General features: G+C 38.0%; 3 protein-coding genes across 5 annotated transcripts; all 3 read right to left on the bottom strand.

Annotated features, from left to right (window-relative positions):
• Nucleotides 1–343: 343 nt before the first annotated feature.
• LOC120176525 (60S ribosomal protein L35a-1-like) lies at nucleotides 344–9,010 on the bottom strand. 3 transcript variants are annotated; one of them, XM_039182947.1, is made up of 7 exons: nucleotides 8,897–9,010; nucleotides 8,697–8,732; nucleotides 8,158–8,386; nucleotides 8,031–8,073; nucleotides 3,531–3,534; nucleotides 1,111–1,113; nucleotides 344–355 (listed from the first exon to the last, which is right to left on the bottom strand). In XM_039182947.1, the coding sequence occupies exons 1-4, from the start codon at nucleotides 8,926–8,928 to the stop codon at nucleotides 8,032–8,034; spliced, it is 339 nt and encodes a 112-aa protein (XP_039038878.1). In that variant the 5' UTR covers nucleotides 8,929–9,010; the 3' UTR covers nucleotides 344–355; nucleotides 1,111–1,113; nucleotides 3,531–3,534; nucleotide 8,031. The 3 variants fall into 3 exon arrangements, with proteins under 3 accessions (XP_039038878.1, XP_039038875.1, XP_039038877.1); XM_039182944.1 differs by lacking the exons at nucleotides 344–355; nucleotides 1,111–1,113; nucleotides 3,531–3,534 and adding an exon at nucleotides 7,441–7,703; XM_039182946.1 differs by lacking the exons at nucleotides 344–355; nucleotides 1,111–1,113; nucleotides 3,531–3,534 and adding an exon at nucleotides 7,441–7,693.
• On the bottom strand, nucleotides 3,952–5,662 carry LOC120176601. The gene is made up of 2 exons (XM_039183001.1): nucleotides 5,480–5,662; nucleotides 3,952–4,347 (listed from the first exon to the last, which is right to left on the bottom strand). Exons 1-2 carry the CDS (start codon nucleotides 5,660–5,662, stop codon nucleotides 3,952–3,954), a joined length of 579 nt encoding a protein of 192 aa, XP_039038932.1.
• Nucleotides 9,011–9,190: 180 nt separating the features above from the next.
• Nucleotides 9,191–12,708, bottom strand: LOC120176520 (proline transporter 2-like). Its single transcript, XM_039182941.1, has 7 exons — nucleotides 12,286–12,708; nucleotides 11,342–11,566; nucleotides 11,167–11,261; nucleotides 10,893–11,082; nucleotides 10,551–10,678; nucleotides 10,189–10,404; nucleotides 9,191–10,112 (listed from the first exon to the last, which is right to left on the bottom strand). The coding sequence occupies exons 1-7, from the start codon at nucleotides 12,464–12,466 to the stop codon at nucleotides 9,729–9,731; spliced, it is 1,419 nt and encodes a 472-aa protein (XP_039038872.1). The 5' UTR covers nucleotides 12,467–12,708; the 3' UTR covers nucleotides 9,191–9,728.
• Nucleotides 12,709–13,196: the final 488 nt, after the last annotated feature.

Genomic DNA, 13,196 nt, shown 5'->3' with positions numbered 1-13,196 from the left:
GATAATAAAAATAGAAATGCAAGAAGGATTTTAAAGAAGAGAAGGTAAACGCTTTTGTATTTTCTTTTAATTTATTCATCGAGGGGATTAATATTAATTAATCTCGAATAATTATCGATATTTATCGGCTTATAAATAAGTATTTAAAGTATGTATTCATTTTCATTTAAGTAGTTAAAGTATTTCTTTGTCATTATAAGTACCTAAAATTATTTTTTTGTCAAAATAAGTATTTAAAGTATTTAAATTTTTATAAAACAGCCATAAGAGCAGCTTGATCCGTGGCAGGTCCCTAAAGGAGTTAATGGGGTTCCACGACAAAGATTGCTCCACATGCCCCATCGCCCAGCATCTACTGGTATATGCACTTTTAACCGTAAAACTCCTCTGCGAGTCCCATCTCCATAAGGGAACGTCAGGACCTCCATCTTCAGTCGGCGCCTTGATGCCCCTAATGTAGTGAAGTACCATACTCGGGAAGAGTGAGTCAAGAATCTCCCATCTCCACTCCCCATTTTCCGCCATATCCATAACACAAAGAGATCATCGGTGAAAAATAGGTGTGAAAGTTTTGGTCCTCCTCGAGAAAGTTGAATTCATTTGTCTGGACTTTACTTTGAATTGCCTGCGACAAACGCCCCATACAGAGAACAAAGAGATACGGAGTCAAAGGGTCTCCTTGCCGAATACCCCTTGAACAAAACTTGTAATGGCCAGGTAGGAATATACGGCTTCAATCTGTTCACTGGAACCTTTGCAATGGCCTTGAACATGACATTACAAAGGCTAATCGGCATGAACTGGGTGAAATTCTCAGGAGAAAAGATCTTCAGAATGAGGACCAACAAAGTGTGATGTATCTCTCTCGGGACCGTACCTTCTACAAAACAACTCCGCACAAGCTGATAAACTGAAGGTACATATTGTCCCAGTTCTGTTGGTAGAATTAAAGCATGTAAACCGTCATCTCCGGGAGCTTTAGACGAATTCATGGAGAAAATTGCAGATTTGACTTCCTCTAGAGTTACTTCCTGAGCCAAATATTGCACATCAGTCGAACTCAAAGCCGGGAAAAGGCCCCGCACATGATAAGTGTAACCACAATCCAACGAGCTAGTGAAGAGCCTTGAGAAGAAATCTACCGCCAAACGTAGGAGCACCACCTGATCCGAACACCATTCTCCATTATCCATACGTAATGAAGAAATATAATTCACCCTTTATCTATGCTTAGCATATGCATGGTAAAACTTTGCATTCCTATCTCCATTCAGAAACCAATTACACCTAGACTTTCGGTACCAAAGACTTTCTTCATGATCAAGGACACTCGCATATACAAAAGTGAAATACGCATCCTTTCGTAGATGGCCAGACTCCAAGCGATACTCTCTGTGAAATCATGCCAAATACAACGAAGCCCCTTCCACAACCTAGACCCATTAACGCCCCCAAGGCTCAAAGGAAGAACTTCATCCCACTTATATTTTGCTTGGATAATCCTTACCCATAAAGCGTAGGAATTAGTGACCAGCTAATATGTTGTTTTCATAAGGAAAGCCTTGTTCTGGTGAAACGAATTCTTCATCCCCAAACCACCATCAACCGTCGGTCTTATCATTGTATCCCACCTTGTTGAGAATTGCAGAAAACAAAGCTTGAATCAAACAGAATATCAGAAGTATTTTCATTAAGCTTGCATTATACATCACCTAAGCTAATTACTTATAGTAAATTCATAACAAACTTTAACAAACTAACAACTTCTAGAATAGTTTCCTAACAGACTTGACAGGTATGCAAGCTATATCCATCAGCTACAATCCTGCTCCCATGTATGACATTACACAAGCACTCTTCATTCACGTGAGCTTACATCATTCACTCAACATTCTCCCTACTTTCTCAATCTTCTTGATGAAAAGATGAACACTCGAATCGAAAGTGCGATACATCCTTCCGTTCAACTTGAATCGGAAGTGCTGATGCTTCCTTCCGTTCGACTTGAATCGGAAGTGCCGATGCTTCCCTCCGTTCGACTTGAATCGGAAGTGCCGACGCTTCCCTCCGTTCGACTTGAATCGAAAGTGCCGACGCTTCCCTCCGTTCAACTTGAATCGGAAGTGCGATGCATTCTTTCGTTCTTCTTTTTCACCTTCATTTCTTCCTTCTTCATCCTCTTATACAAGATTCCTTGACATTTTTTTTAAAGGACTATAGTATCATACTTATTACAAATTTGTTTCAATGACAACAAGAAATTAAACTCCCGGCAAACTCTAAATGTAAACAAACTACTCAAAAAACTCTTAACAATTGACCATACCATTAGCTTTCAAGATGTGATCCTGCTCCATGTTTAACGTGTAAAGGTGTAACGTCTTAACCCCATTAGCTAAAATTTTGCCACACATTTCTGTTCCAAGGTGAATCCCATAGGCTTTGACAGCTTCATCGTTGTCCTTGATAGGCTCTAAGGAAACAGTAATCTCATCATAAAACAGTTGAGTAACAATCAGATCAGCTCCTGCATCAACCTTTCTCTTCAAGTAAACAAGATCGTTCTGATGAGCTTTTGGTGTTGCTACACCGTTAACTCTTATAGCATCGGGATGAGCCTCTGGATAACCGGCAACCGTTATGCCAAAGTAGTCACCATATTTAGCTCTAATATGTTTAACCAGATCAAGGGCACAGGCGAAACCGCCTTCGACCTGGACAAACTTGTCCTGGCCATGAGGAGGAGACTGGGTTTCCTCTGGCGCAGGAGATGCCATTGGTGATCTTCGAGATCTTCTCCTCTGTATTTTCGTTCGCCACAACTCCATGCAGCGGAAGAAAAATAAAGTCAGGACCGTTTGGCGAATGATACCATGTTGAGTATTGCAGAAAATAAAGCTTGAATCAAACAGAATATCAGAAGTATTTTCATTAAGCTTGAATTATACATCACCTAAGCTAATTACTTATAGTAAATTAATAACAAACTTTAACAAACTAACAACTTCTAGAATAGTTTCCTAACAGACTTGACAGGTATGCAAGCTATATCCATCAGCTACAATCCTGCTCCCATGTATGACATTACACAAGCACTCTTCATTCACGTGAGCTTACATCATTCACTCAACACACCTCACTAGAGCAAGGCCTTTTCTTGATGTTGCGAACCCCATATAAACCTTCGGATGATCCCCTCCATGTTATCACAGAGCCCTTTCGGAAGCCAAGATGATTGCATGGCATAACCTGGAATAGCTTGAAGGATCGATTTAGCCAGAGTGACACGTCCAGCTAGCGACAAAGATTTAGCCATCCACCCCGAAAGTCTTTGATTCATTTTATTCAGGAGGCACGCATAAGTTGATTTAGTTGATTATGGAGCAGAGGAACCCCAAGGTACTTCTCTAAATCATTCACTTCCTCGTATCCAAATCGGTCAGCAATAGACTCCTAAACACCCGGCGAACAATTTTTGGAGAAATAAATTTGAGTTTTTGCAGCACTAACTCTGTGACCTGAAGCCATACAGAACTCTGCGATGACATCTTTAATTATGGAGCATTACGGTGAATCGGCCTCAGCGAACAAGATCATCTGCAAACAAAAGGTGAGACAATCCCGGACCATTCCTGGATAGATGAATTGGCTTCCACTTCCCCGTGGCAATCCTTGCTTCAATCAGGTGCGACCATGCAAGGAACAAAGAGATAAGGAGAAAGCGGGTTTCCTTGTCGAAGTCCTCTAGTTGGCTTGAATGACTCCGTTAACTCCCCATTCCATAGGAATTCTTGTCGACACTGAGCGCACACAGACCATGAACTTCCTCTACTGAAATAACCTATAAAAGAACCCGAAGCTCATCGACCCTAAACCAGTGAAATGAACTCCTCCTTGCAGACTCCCCACCAGGTGAGATACCCTCACTAGCAAAAAGTCCACGAAAGAAATTCACCGCATGGTTACGGGAGAGGTTCCTTCAGAACACCAACTACCATCTTGGAGCTGAAGCATGCTGATTTCATTATGTTGACTCCTCATCATAGTCGAAGTACGGAAAAAAGAGGTATTCAAGTCCCCTTTCGCAATCCAATTACTTCTCGCCCGTTGATGCCAAATGCTTTCCTCCAACGCCATGACCCAATTGAGCTCACGGTTCAACCTGTCTTCGAGCTCCAATAAGAAATTATCATCCGAACCTTCCACTAGACTCTCAATCTTCCTAACCCGAGCCATCAAAATATTCTTCCTTCGACCAATATGTCCAAACGTGTTGTAGTTCCAATCACGACTCTTGTTTTGGAAGTTTCGAATTTCCTCTATAATGCTCTCATTTCCGGTCCAAACCTGTTGAACCCATATTTTGATATAACAAATAAAGGTAAAATATTTTTAGATTAAATTAAATTTATTCAAAATTTTCAAAAATAATTCAAGGTCCAAAGAAATTTGAAAAATATGTTCTAATTGTTTTCTTTGACAAACTTTTAAATATTGTTTTAAAACTCAAAAACTCTTGAAATTAGCCAAAACCCCCTGTCAGTCTTGAGACCAATGTCAGCCAGTCTCGAGACCAACATGGTAGTCTCGAGAACGAAATTCCAAAATGGGTTTTTGGTCTCGATACCAAGGCTTTAGCCTCTAGACCGAAGAGTGGGTATCGATACAGATTCAAGCTGTATCGATATTGAGGTTCAAAAGTTATAAATTTGATTGTTGGAAGGCTCGTTATCAAGACCAATGTCCCGATATCGAGACCCAACGTGCAGGTGAGCATTTAATGCTCAAAATTAAGGTTTTCAATGGCTCCAAAACATTCCCAATAACTAGAAACATCCATAAACTCATTCCAACATATAAAATGAAGTTCAAGACACTTGAAGAATATTACCAACACTTATCCAAATGAAAAAAATTTCAATCTTTATTTTCTTTCTTTTGGAACTATTTGTGTTTTGAGCTTAATTATTTATCTTTAGATTTTGTTTTTGTGAGCTTAAAACCTTGTAACACATACATTAAGAGATTTTCTTGTTTACATCTTTGTTTCCTTTGTAAAAGGGATTTGGTTATATCTTAACCATTGAAAAGATAGGGAGTTGTAAATGTTACTCTTGATCCTTAAAAAACAAATAACAAATTAGTGATTTGTTGGAAAATCCCAAGTGAGGAGCTAAGGTAGTGAATGTAGACTTCGTTGGTTGAGAAGTCGAACCACTATAAATCCTTGTGCCGATTTTCATACTTTTTAACACTTTACTTTCTTTTTCTCAAAAAACCAATTCACCCCCTTTTGTCTCATTTTTGGTTGTTCGTAAGAGCTCAACAAAACCTCCGAAAGAAAGCTTCGAAAATTTGGGTGCTCGCTCCAAGCATCAATATATCTAAGAGGTCGAATACGAGGCACCCTCTGTGACCTTCCCATGTCAAGCAGTAGTGGTCGGTGATCGGAACCAATTCACTGAAGATGGTACACTACTGAATGAGGAAACACACCAGTCCACCGCGAATTGCAAAGGCAACGGTCCAACCTCTGCATAAGCGTCCCACGCTTCCAGGTGAATTTTCGGCTAATCCCTACTCGACGTTGAGAGCCGCCATGTCTTTCCGAGCAGCTCCCAATCACGTTAACATCTCCTCCGAGCAGCCACGGCCGATCCATATCCAATCCCAAGGTAATCAGCTGATTCCATAGACTTGTAAGTCTTTGAGATTTAAAAAGATAAAGTAAAACGGTTTTAAGATTTTATATGTAAAGACAGATAATTGTAATAAATTATCCTAAAATATGTATTTATTTTTCATTATATTTGTGATGTAATTATTAAATGAATCATGTTTAATACATGAAAAAAATAAATGATAAAATAGTCGCCCAACGACTTATATGTTTCAAACTCTTCATTTTCTATGAAAATATTGGCGTTCGTCTGAATTGAATTAACTTGTTGATTAAAATATGATAAAATTTAATCTCAAAACCGTTCTAAGTTATATTTTTTGGACCAGCTCTCCTTTTACATTATATTTGTCAAGATGCTTTAAACAATATGTCATTAAATCAGTGCTTGAAAACATTATCTTTAAAATATGATTTTATTATATTTCAATAATCATGATAACATACATCTCATACATTTGTTTATCTTTTAACGGAAAAAGGAAAATTTAAAATATATAAATAATTAAGTGACCATTTTATAACTTCAAAAAATCAACACCCTATAATCAAATAGCATTATGTAACTTTTAATTGCGAAGGACTCAATAATAAATCATCCTATAGTCAAGGACTATTATGTAGTCAATGATAAATCTTAAATTTTTTTAATAGAATTAAATAAATAAAAATAAGGGTAAATTACAATTTTCCTCACTCTACTCTCTCTTATTTTGCTCACCCAACTTTCAATTTTTCTAATTTGCTCACTGAACTTTATAAATTGAATCATTTTACTCACTCTCCCGTTTTCTCTGATGTATTTTTTATTATTATTTAATATAAAATAATTAAAAAATAAAATAAAAACATAAGGTGATTGGATGTCAACGTCGGACGCCGTAGATAGTGGTCATTTGGTCCCAAAATGAGATGGGTCGCTTTGCTTCGACGTCGTGAGTTCGAATCCAACCTACATTTTTTCGAAAATGAGAAAACCGAAACATTTCAATCCAAATACACGGGTTTTAGGACATTTTTTGGTGAAACAACCACCAGATCCAGACTCAAGGATTCGAGACGAACTGACCCATCACATTTTGGGATCGAACGATCACCATCTACGACGGCTGACAGTGGCCGAAATGAAAATGATGTGGCCGACGAAGAGAAAATGAAGAAGAGACGAAAAAGGGGTAAATTACACCATGAGTCATTAGGAAAAAGGGTAAATTACACCATCAATCATTTAACTTTATCTCATATTTTACTCACCAAAATGATTTCGTTTTAGTGCATATTTAAGTTTTTAAAAACAGCGTCGTTTAAATTCTTCTGTCACATCATAATGCCGTTAAAAAATTAATAACAGAATGAGCAAAATAATTCAATCTGTAAAATTTAATGAGCAAATTAAAAAAATTGAAAGTTCGGTGAGCAAAATAGGAAAGTAAAGTAGAGTGAGGACAGTGCAATTTACCCTAAAAATAAAAGCAAGTCATTTACTTGAGTGTTCTTTTTGTTCAATTTATTGCGTCCACGTGCATGCTTTATGTAAGATGTAATTCACTTGAATTAGAAGTACATAACAATTATGTTGTAAACTCCTAAATTATCATCATCATGTTGATATTGTCAAACATTTTATCAGCTTGAAATTTCAAAAAAAATCTTGAAAAACTTCAACTAGACTTGTCCATAGATTGAACTACCATGAATCAGACCTCAAACGCATGTATCGGGGCTAATACGAACAGGTCGAAAACATATTTAATCATCCGAAAGCTAACAAATTATAATAATATGCAATCTCCATGAAGTTCAAAACTTGCTGTTCAGTTCCATGAATAATTGACTAACCAAAACTTCAAAGTCAAGAAACAAAAATGTATAAAAATCCGAGATAAAAGAAATATTCAGACAAAAGCAGAGTTTCATCTACCGTAGTAAAGAGAAGAAACAACATACGAAATTTTGACAAAGTTTAGGAAGGCGAGAGTCACTTGGATCTGTCAACCGAATGGCGATAAGCATCTAGAGACAACAGCAGAGAGAAAAAAAATATAACATTAGGGAGCTTGGACAAATTGTTTCAATTCGACAAAAGAAAAAATTAGTAATTAGTTTTCAAAATGTTATCACAAACGGGAAAGCATAATATCACTAAAACGAGGCATAAATAAGCTTCTAGCAGCAATCAAGAACACAAGAACACGGTAACGGACAAAAGCTGGGAAACTTAGTAAAACTGCTTATACCGTTTGATTAAATGTTAATGTGAAACGTTATCGATGCTGTCATTCCTTGTATACAAACAAAAACAAGCCAGAAATTAACTAAGAAAGATCATAAACTGGGGAATCAACATTACCTCAAATGTTGCTGGGGTACATGAAGACTCTAACTCTATCTCCCTGCAAAGGAGCCAAGAGATACATGTAAGACTAAAAGCACAGTATACATACGCCCGTTAATCGACAAAGATATAACTCAATTACCATAGATTTGGGGGGAAGGTTAGACTTGAACTTAGCACGAACAACACCGCTGTTACCATGAGGCCTGGCTACCTTGCCCCAAATGCAGCGATAGTGCGAGCCATTCTTCTTCACCTTAGCCTTGTAGATATAGGCCATTCGCTTGCCGGCATACCAAGCAACTTCCTCCTTGGTGTTAACTCCCTCGATCTGGATCAGTGAAGTGTTCGGGTACTGGTTTGACTTCGACCTAATGCCAACCGGCACCAAACGAATCATAAGCATCACTCCAAAATTCAATCAAACCCTTTGTTTCATGATTTAGTTTACAAAAGAAATTAATTTCAATCCCCCAACACAAAACATAGAAATTCAACCACACCCTTTGTTGCAAAACACTAATTCCAATATAGAATGCTAAACTTTCTTTTCCAAACAGATTACACCAAGCTCATTTTACTCAAAATACTCGTAAAATATTCAACTTATTTAAGATTTTTCTCTAGTTCCTAAAAAAATGGTGCTTGAAGTAATACAAAAATGTTTTAAGGTTTCATTACCTCTTGTAACCCAAGATAGTTCCTCTTACATAAAGCCTGCAAATAATGAGTTAAAAGGGATTAAAAATATTAATTGAAAACGAAAATGGAAAACAGTAAGTGAAATCTATGAACTAAAATTCCATTCCATATGCTCAAAATCAGAAAACGAAAAGGAGAATTAGGGTTTTAAAAGGGTTGATGGAAAGATCAAACCAGACCTGACTCGCTCTCCTTGGCGTCCCTTCACCATTTTCGGAAGCTGGAGCTTTTCTTTTCAATCCTTTGGATTCTGGTAGAGGTGGCTGTGAGGCGGAGACCTAAACCCTAATTATAAGCGCTAAAGATTTGGGGAATTTATATAAACTGGCTGAAATTTATGTACGTAAGCCCAATTAATATATGCGTTTGGATTTGGGCCTTAGCATTTTGTTCATTGTTCTTGGGGCAAATTACACAAACGTCTAACATGGCATGTTATATCATTAATTTTAGAGTAAAATACACAAATAGTCTCTCGACTGTAGGATAATATTTTATTGAGTCCCTTAATTACTAAATGTTATAAAATGATCTCCCGACTATAAAGAGTTGCTTTGGTGAGTCCCTCGACTATAAACAGTTGTTTTGTCGTAAATATGAGACATGATAAAATCTGATTTCATAATCTCAAAACTACCATACCTCACTTAACATGTCAACATCAAATTCAGACGGCCGTTAATTTTTTAAAGAAAAATGACGAGTTTAAAACATAATTGAACGATCGAGTTTAATAACACTCCGATACCGCTTAAATAAATTATTAAAAAAAAGTTTTACCATTATTTATAAACACTCTTCATAGTATTAAAGCTACTCTCAACGATACTATGCCAACTAATACTATATCAACTCTTATTCGACACCTAGTTGAATCAGTGGTTGCAAGTTAAAAGAACACAACTCTCGGAATGAAAATAATGATTCGAGAGGAATCTTCGAAGTCTCGAAGAGTTCGAATTCTGACGTCTGCAACCGCATCATCTTCATCTATTCTTAACCGACGACTACTCAAACATCGGCGAATATATGATACGCCTTGGAATCCACGGCAATGAGCCTTATACCGGCGATCGTTGCTGCAAGAGACATGAGACCGAAGAAACCGACATTGACCCAATGCCAGAAACGTCGCGGGGAACTCAATTTGTTCTGCTTCGTCTTCGCCACAAGGTACATGTGGTTCGCGAGGATGAACGTAAGGGGGAACGTGCTCAATGCTCCGGTGAGGGTCTCGAAATCACCGAGGAAAGGCAGGAGAGCCGACACCAGCGTACTCACAAGAAGGTAGCTGCCTCTCGCTGCAGTTCTGAAGGCTATGTTTTTCAGTTTCAATGAACTCCCGTGAACTCCGAACTTTGTGTCCAAATACTCGTAAGCCGGACTTGCGAATATCTGCGGCGATGAGGGAGGCGATCAGGGTTCGTCGAGGCGTTTTCCAAAACCATGAAATACAACTAAGAATACTTACATGCAAAGCAATAACCGATTGCAGGAAGCCGGACAGGTTTGCAGCAGCCTTCACCCAAACAGGGCCGCTGGTACTGTTAAGTAAATATGTAGGTGTTGAAGACCCGTAAGCCCAGTAGCCGATAAAAGTAACGGCATACATCGGCACAACTCCGACAGAGAACTGAAAGTACAAAGCTTTCATCATATTCCTCACTGCAGGTTGCCTCACTGTTGCCTTTTATAGAGAAAAATGTTCAGAAGGCGACGGCAAACGAACATCGACGAGTTGAAACATAACGAATCCGTTAGAGCTAAATCCTTCTATTTAAGTTCCAAGAAATATGCTAATGATAAAAATACAACCGGATATAATCCGCTAACCTGTATTTCAGGAAGCATTCCGGTATTGAATGCAAAAACAAGGTTCGCAGATGCCCCGATGGTTGTAAAAATTCTGTCGGTGGTCGATTCCCAGTGTACGGTATAATCTCGGGGCGGCGCATTCAATCCTATAACAGCATGAGAACCATTAACGCCATAAAAATGAAGATTAAAAGCTTCTTATGGGTCAAACTTAAAACATGGATCAATATTTTGGTCTACTCAAAAGAATGATTAGACTGCAGCATTCGACCCTAAGTCGTAAAAGTGATTCACTTCGAGGTTAACCGTTAACTATTTCCGTCGACGATTCAATTACCACTTCAGTGTGTTCGAACTTACCGTCATTAGTTGCCAGCACACACGCCACGACGATATATATCAAGCTGAGAACAGTCGAACATCCTAACCATATTCTTAGCGATGACAGATGCGGCGTCAAAACAGCAAACAGGATACACACGAGTCCTTCGATGGCAATAAAGTGCGGAAGCTTCATCGTATGCTCTTCGTTGAAAAGAACATAACAAGCCTGCATCACACATGCGTATGTTACAGAGTCCCGAATCGCAGACTATATTCAAATCGTCTTGCGGATATCCGGATCGGATCTTACCTTTAAAGCGGAACCACCCAAAATGAGATATCCGAGGTTGATCATGAACAGATTGACATATTGCAACGCCCATGTAACGTAATAAGCGTCCCTGCCTGTTGAAAACGATATGCTAATCAAACAACAATCAAAATAGATAACGAAGAACATCAAACGTTAATCAGGCAACTCGTACCGTAGATTTGAGCCGCAAGTTCTCGGTATCGGATATGCCGCTTTCCCTCGAATTCGTGGAGCTTGGCAACAAGAATGTTCGCATGCAGCGATATCGCGGTGGCTAGAAGCAAACCGACTACACCTCCGACCCAGCCGAGAGGGACCATGATGGTACCGGAATATCCCAAGACGAATACACTGTTGATACCAGTGGTCAAGACGAAACTTGCCTGGAACCATGAATCTGGAAAGCCACAACAAAAGGACAAACCGGAAACCAGAGCCTCATCAGATCAGAACTCACACAAGAGGCCATTGATGAACTTAATTACTACAAGCAGGAATGGACCGGATAATTCTAAGAGAGAAAATATATTATCAATGAAAATTACCAAAAAAAATACTTAAATTATTTGGAAATTCATAATTTTTAAGGAAGTCAGCTTCCCTCGGTCCACCCTTGATTACAGAAAAATCATCCAACGACGGAAAAATCAACAGTCTGCTACAATAATTAAAATTATTACAATTTACATTAGGGGGCGCGGCTTATCATAATAGCATCCGTCATATCATAGTAGCATCCGTCATGTCTGCAACGGCTGCAACCACGATAATTCCAAAGTGATCATAACCAAGGATTTAAATATCACCCATTATATAACCGCAATCAGTGTAATAGTTCTTGATATGTCAACGCCGCAATCGTAATTTAAATCGCTGTAGATTACAGTGAAACCTCCCAGAAAAACCCCAAAACAGTATGAAAATGCCACGAACAAAGAAGAGAAAATCGTGTAGCAGCAAAATACAACACAATACGAGGAAGAACAAGAAAAAGCGTTGAAATGCAACAAGATATGCGATCCCAAGTCCATACGAAGACAATGATAGAAACAAAATCGTAGAATTAAGCAAGGCGTTGCGATCAAATTAAACAAAAACCCAGAATTAGAAATTCACCAGTGCTTATTTGATGAGCAGTTTCAGGGATTTTAACAGTCAACTTATCACCCTCGGGTTCATCTCCGCTCTCTTCCACCATGTTTGGCTCTTCTTTCCCTTCTTCGGAGAAGAGCCAAACAGTCTCCTCTTGTTGGTCTCCGTGTTTATCTTCTTCCGCAAATATATCGATGAACGCCATATGGTTGCTGATTGGGGATTAAACCTTCTTCTTCTTTTTTATTTGTTGTATGTGATTTTGTTATTGAATTCGATGTCAAAACGTAGCACAATCAATGAAGTTTGATTCCCACTAATGGAGAATTTCTGGGTTTTTGGCAAATGATCAAACAGACGTAAAATCTAGTTTTTTTTTTAAGAAGCAAATTCGTTTTGATGTTTGGTGCTGGAAAGTGATGACTCGGTAACTGATCTCCCTCTGCGTTTCTTCTTTAAGCACAAACATCCACTAATGTGTGTATATATATATACACACACACGCACTGACGCACACGTACATAGAATCCAAAAAATGAAAAGGGTAACCTACACGTTTATTGCCCCAATTATCTCATATGTTACGTTTTGGTCACCAATTTTTTTTTCAAAATCATATCTAACGTTACATTTGATGATTTGACATTATCTTATGATGACACGTCAATATCACCATTAAATTTTTAGCGACATATGACCAAAATGAAACCAAAACTAAATGTTAGGTATATTTTAAAAAAAATAGTTGAATGACCAAAATAAAACAAAAGTAATAGTTATGATACTAAACATGTAGTTTACCCAGATATAAATAAAAACAAAATATATTTTTATGGTTGTTCTTATTTTAGGGCAAGTTATACATGAGGTAGTTAAACTATGTTTAAATGATCAGTTTGACTATTGAATTTTTATAAAATGATCATTATATTTAT

The sequence above is a fragment of the Hibiscus syriacus genome, unplaced genomic scaffold (assembly GCF_006381635.1).
Source record: "Hibiscus syriacus cultivar Baekdansim isolate YM2019G1 unplaced genomic scaffold, ASM638163v2 tig00112249_pilon, whole genome shotgun sequence".
In the NCBI taxonomy this organism is placed as follows: Eukaryota; Viridiplantae; Streptophyta; class Magnoliopsida; order Malvales; family Malvaceae; genus Hibiscus; species Hibiscus syriacus.
The sequence above is the reverse complement of the archived record's forward strand: the minus strand, read 5'-3'. Positions and strand labels throughout refer to the sequence as shown.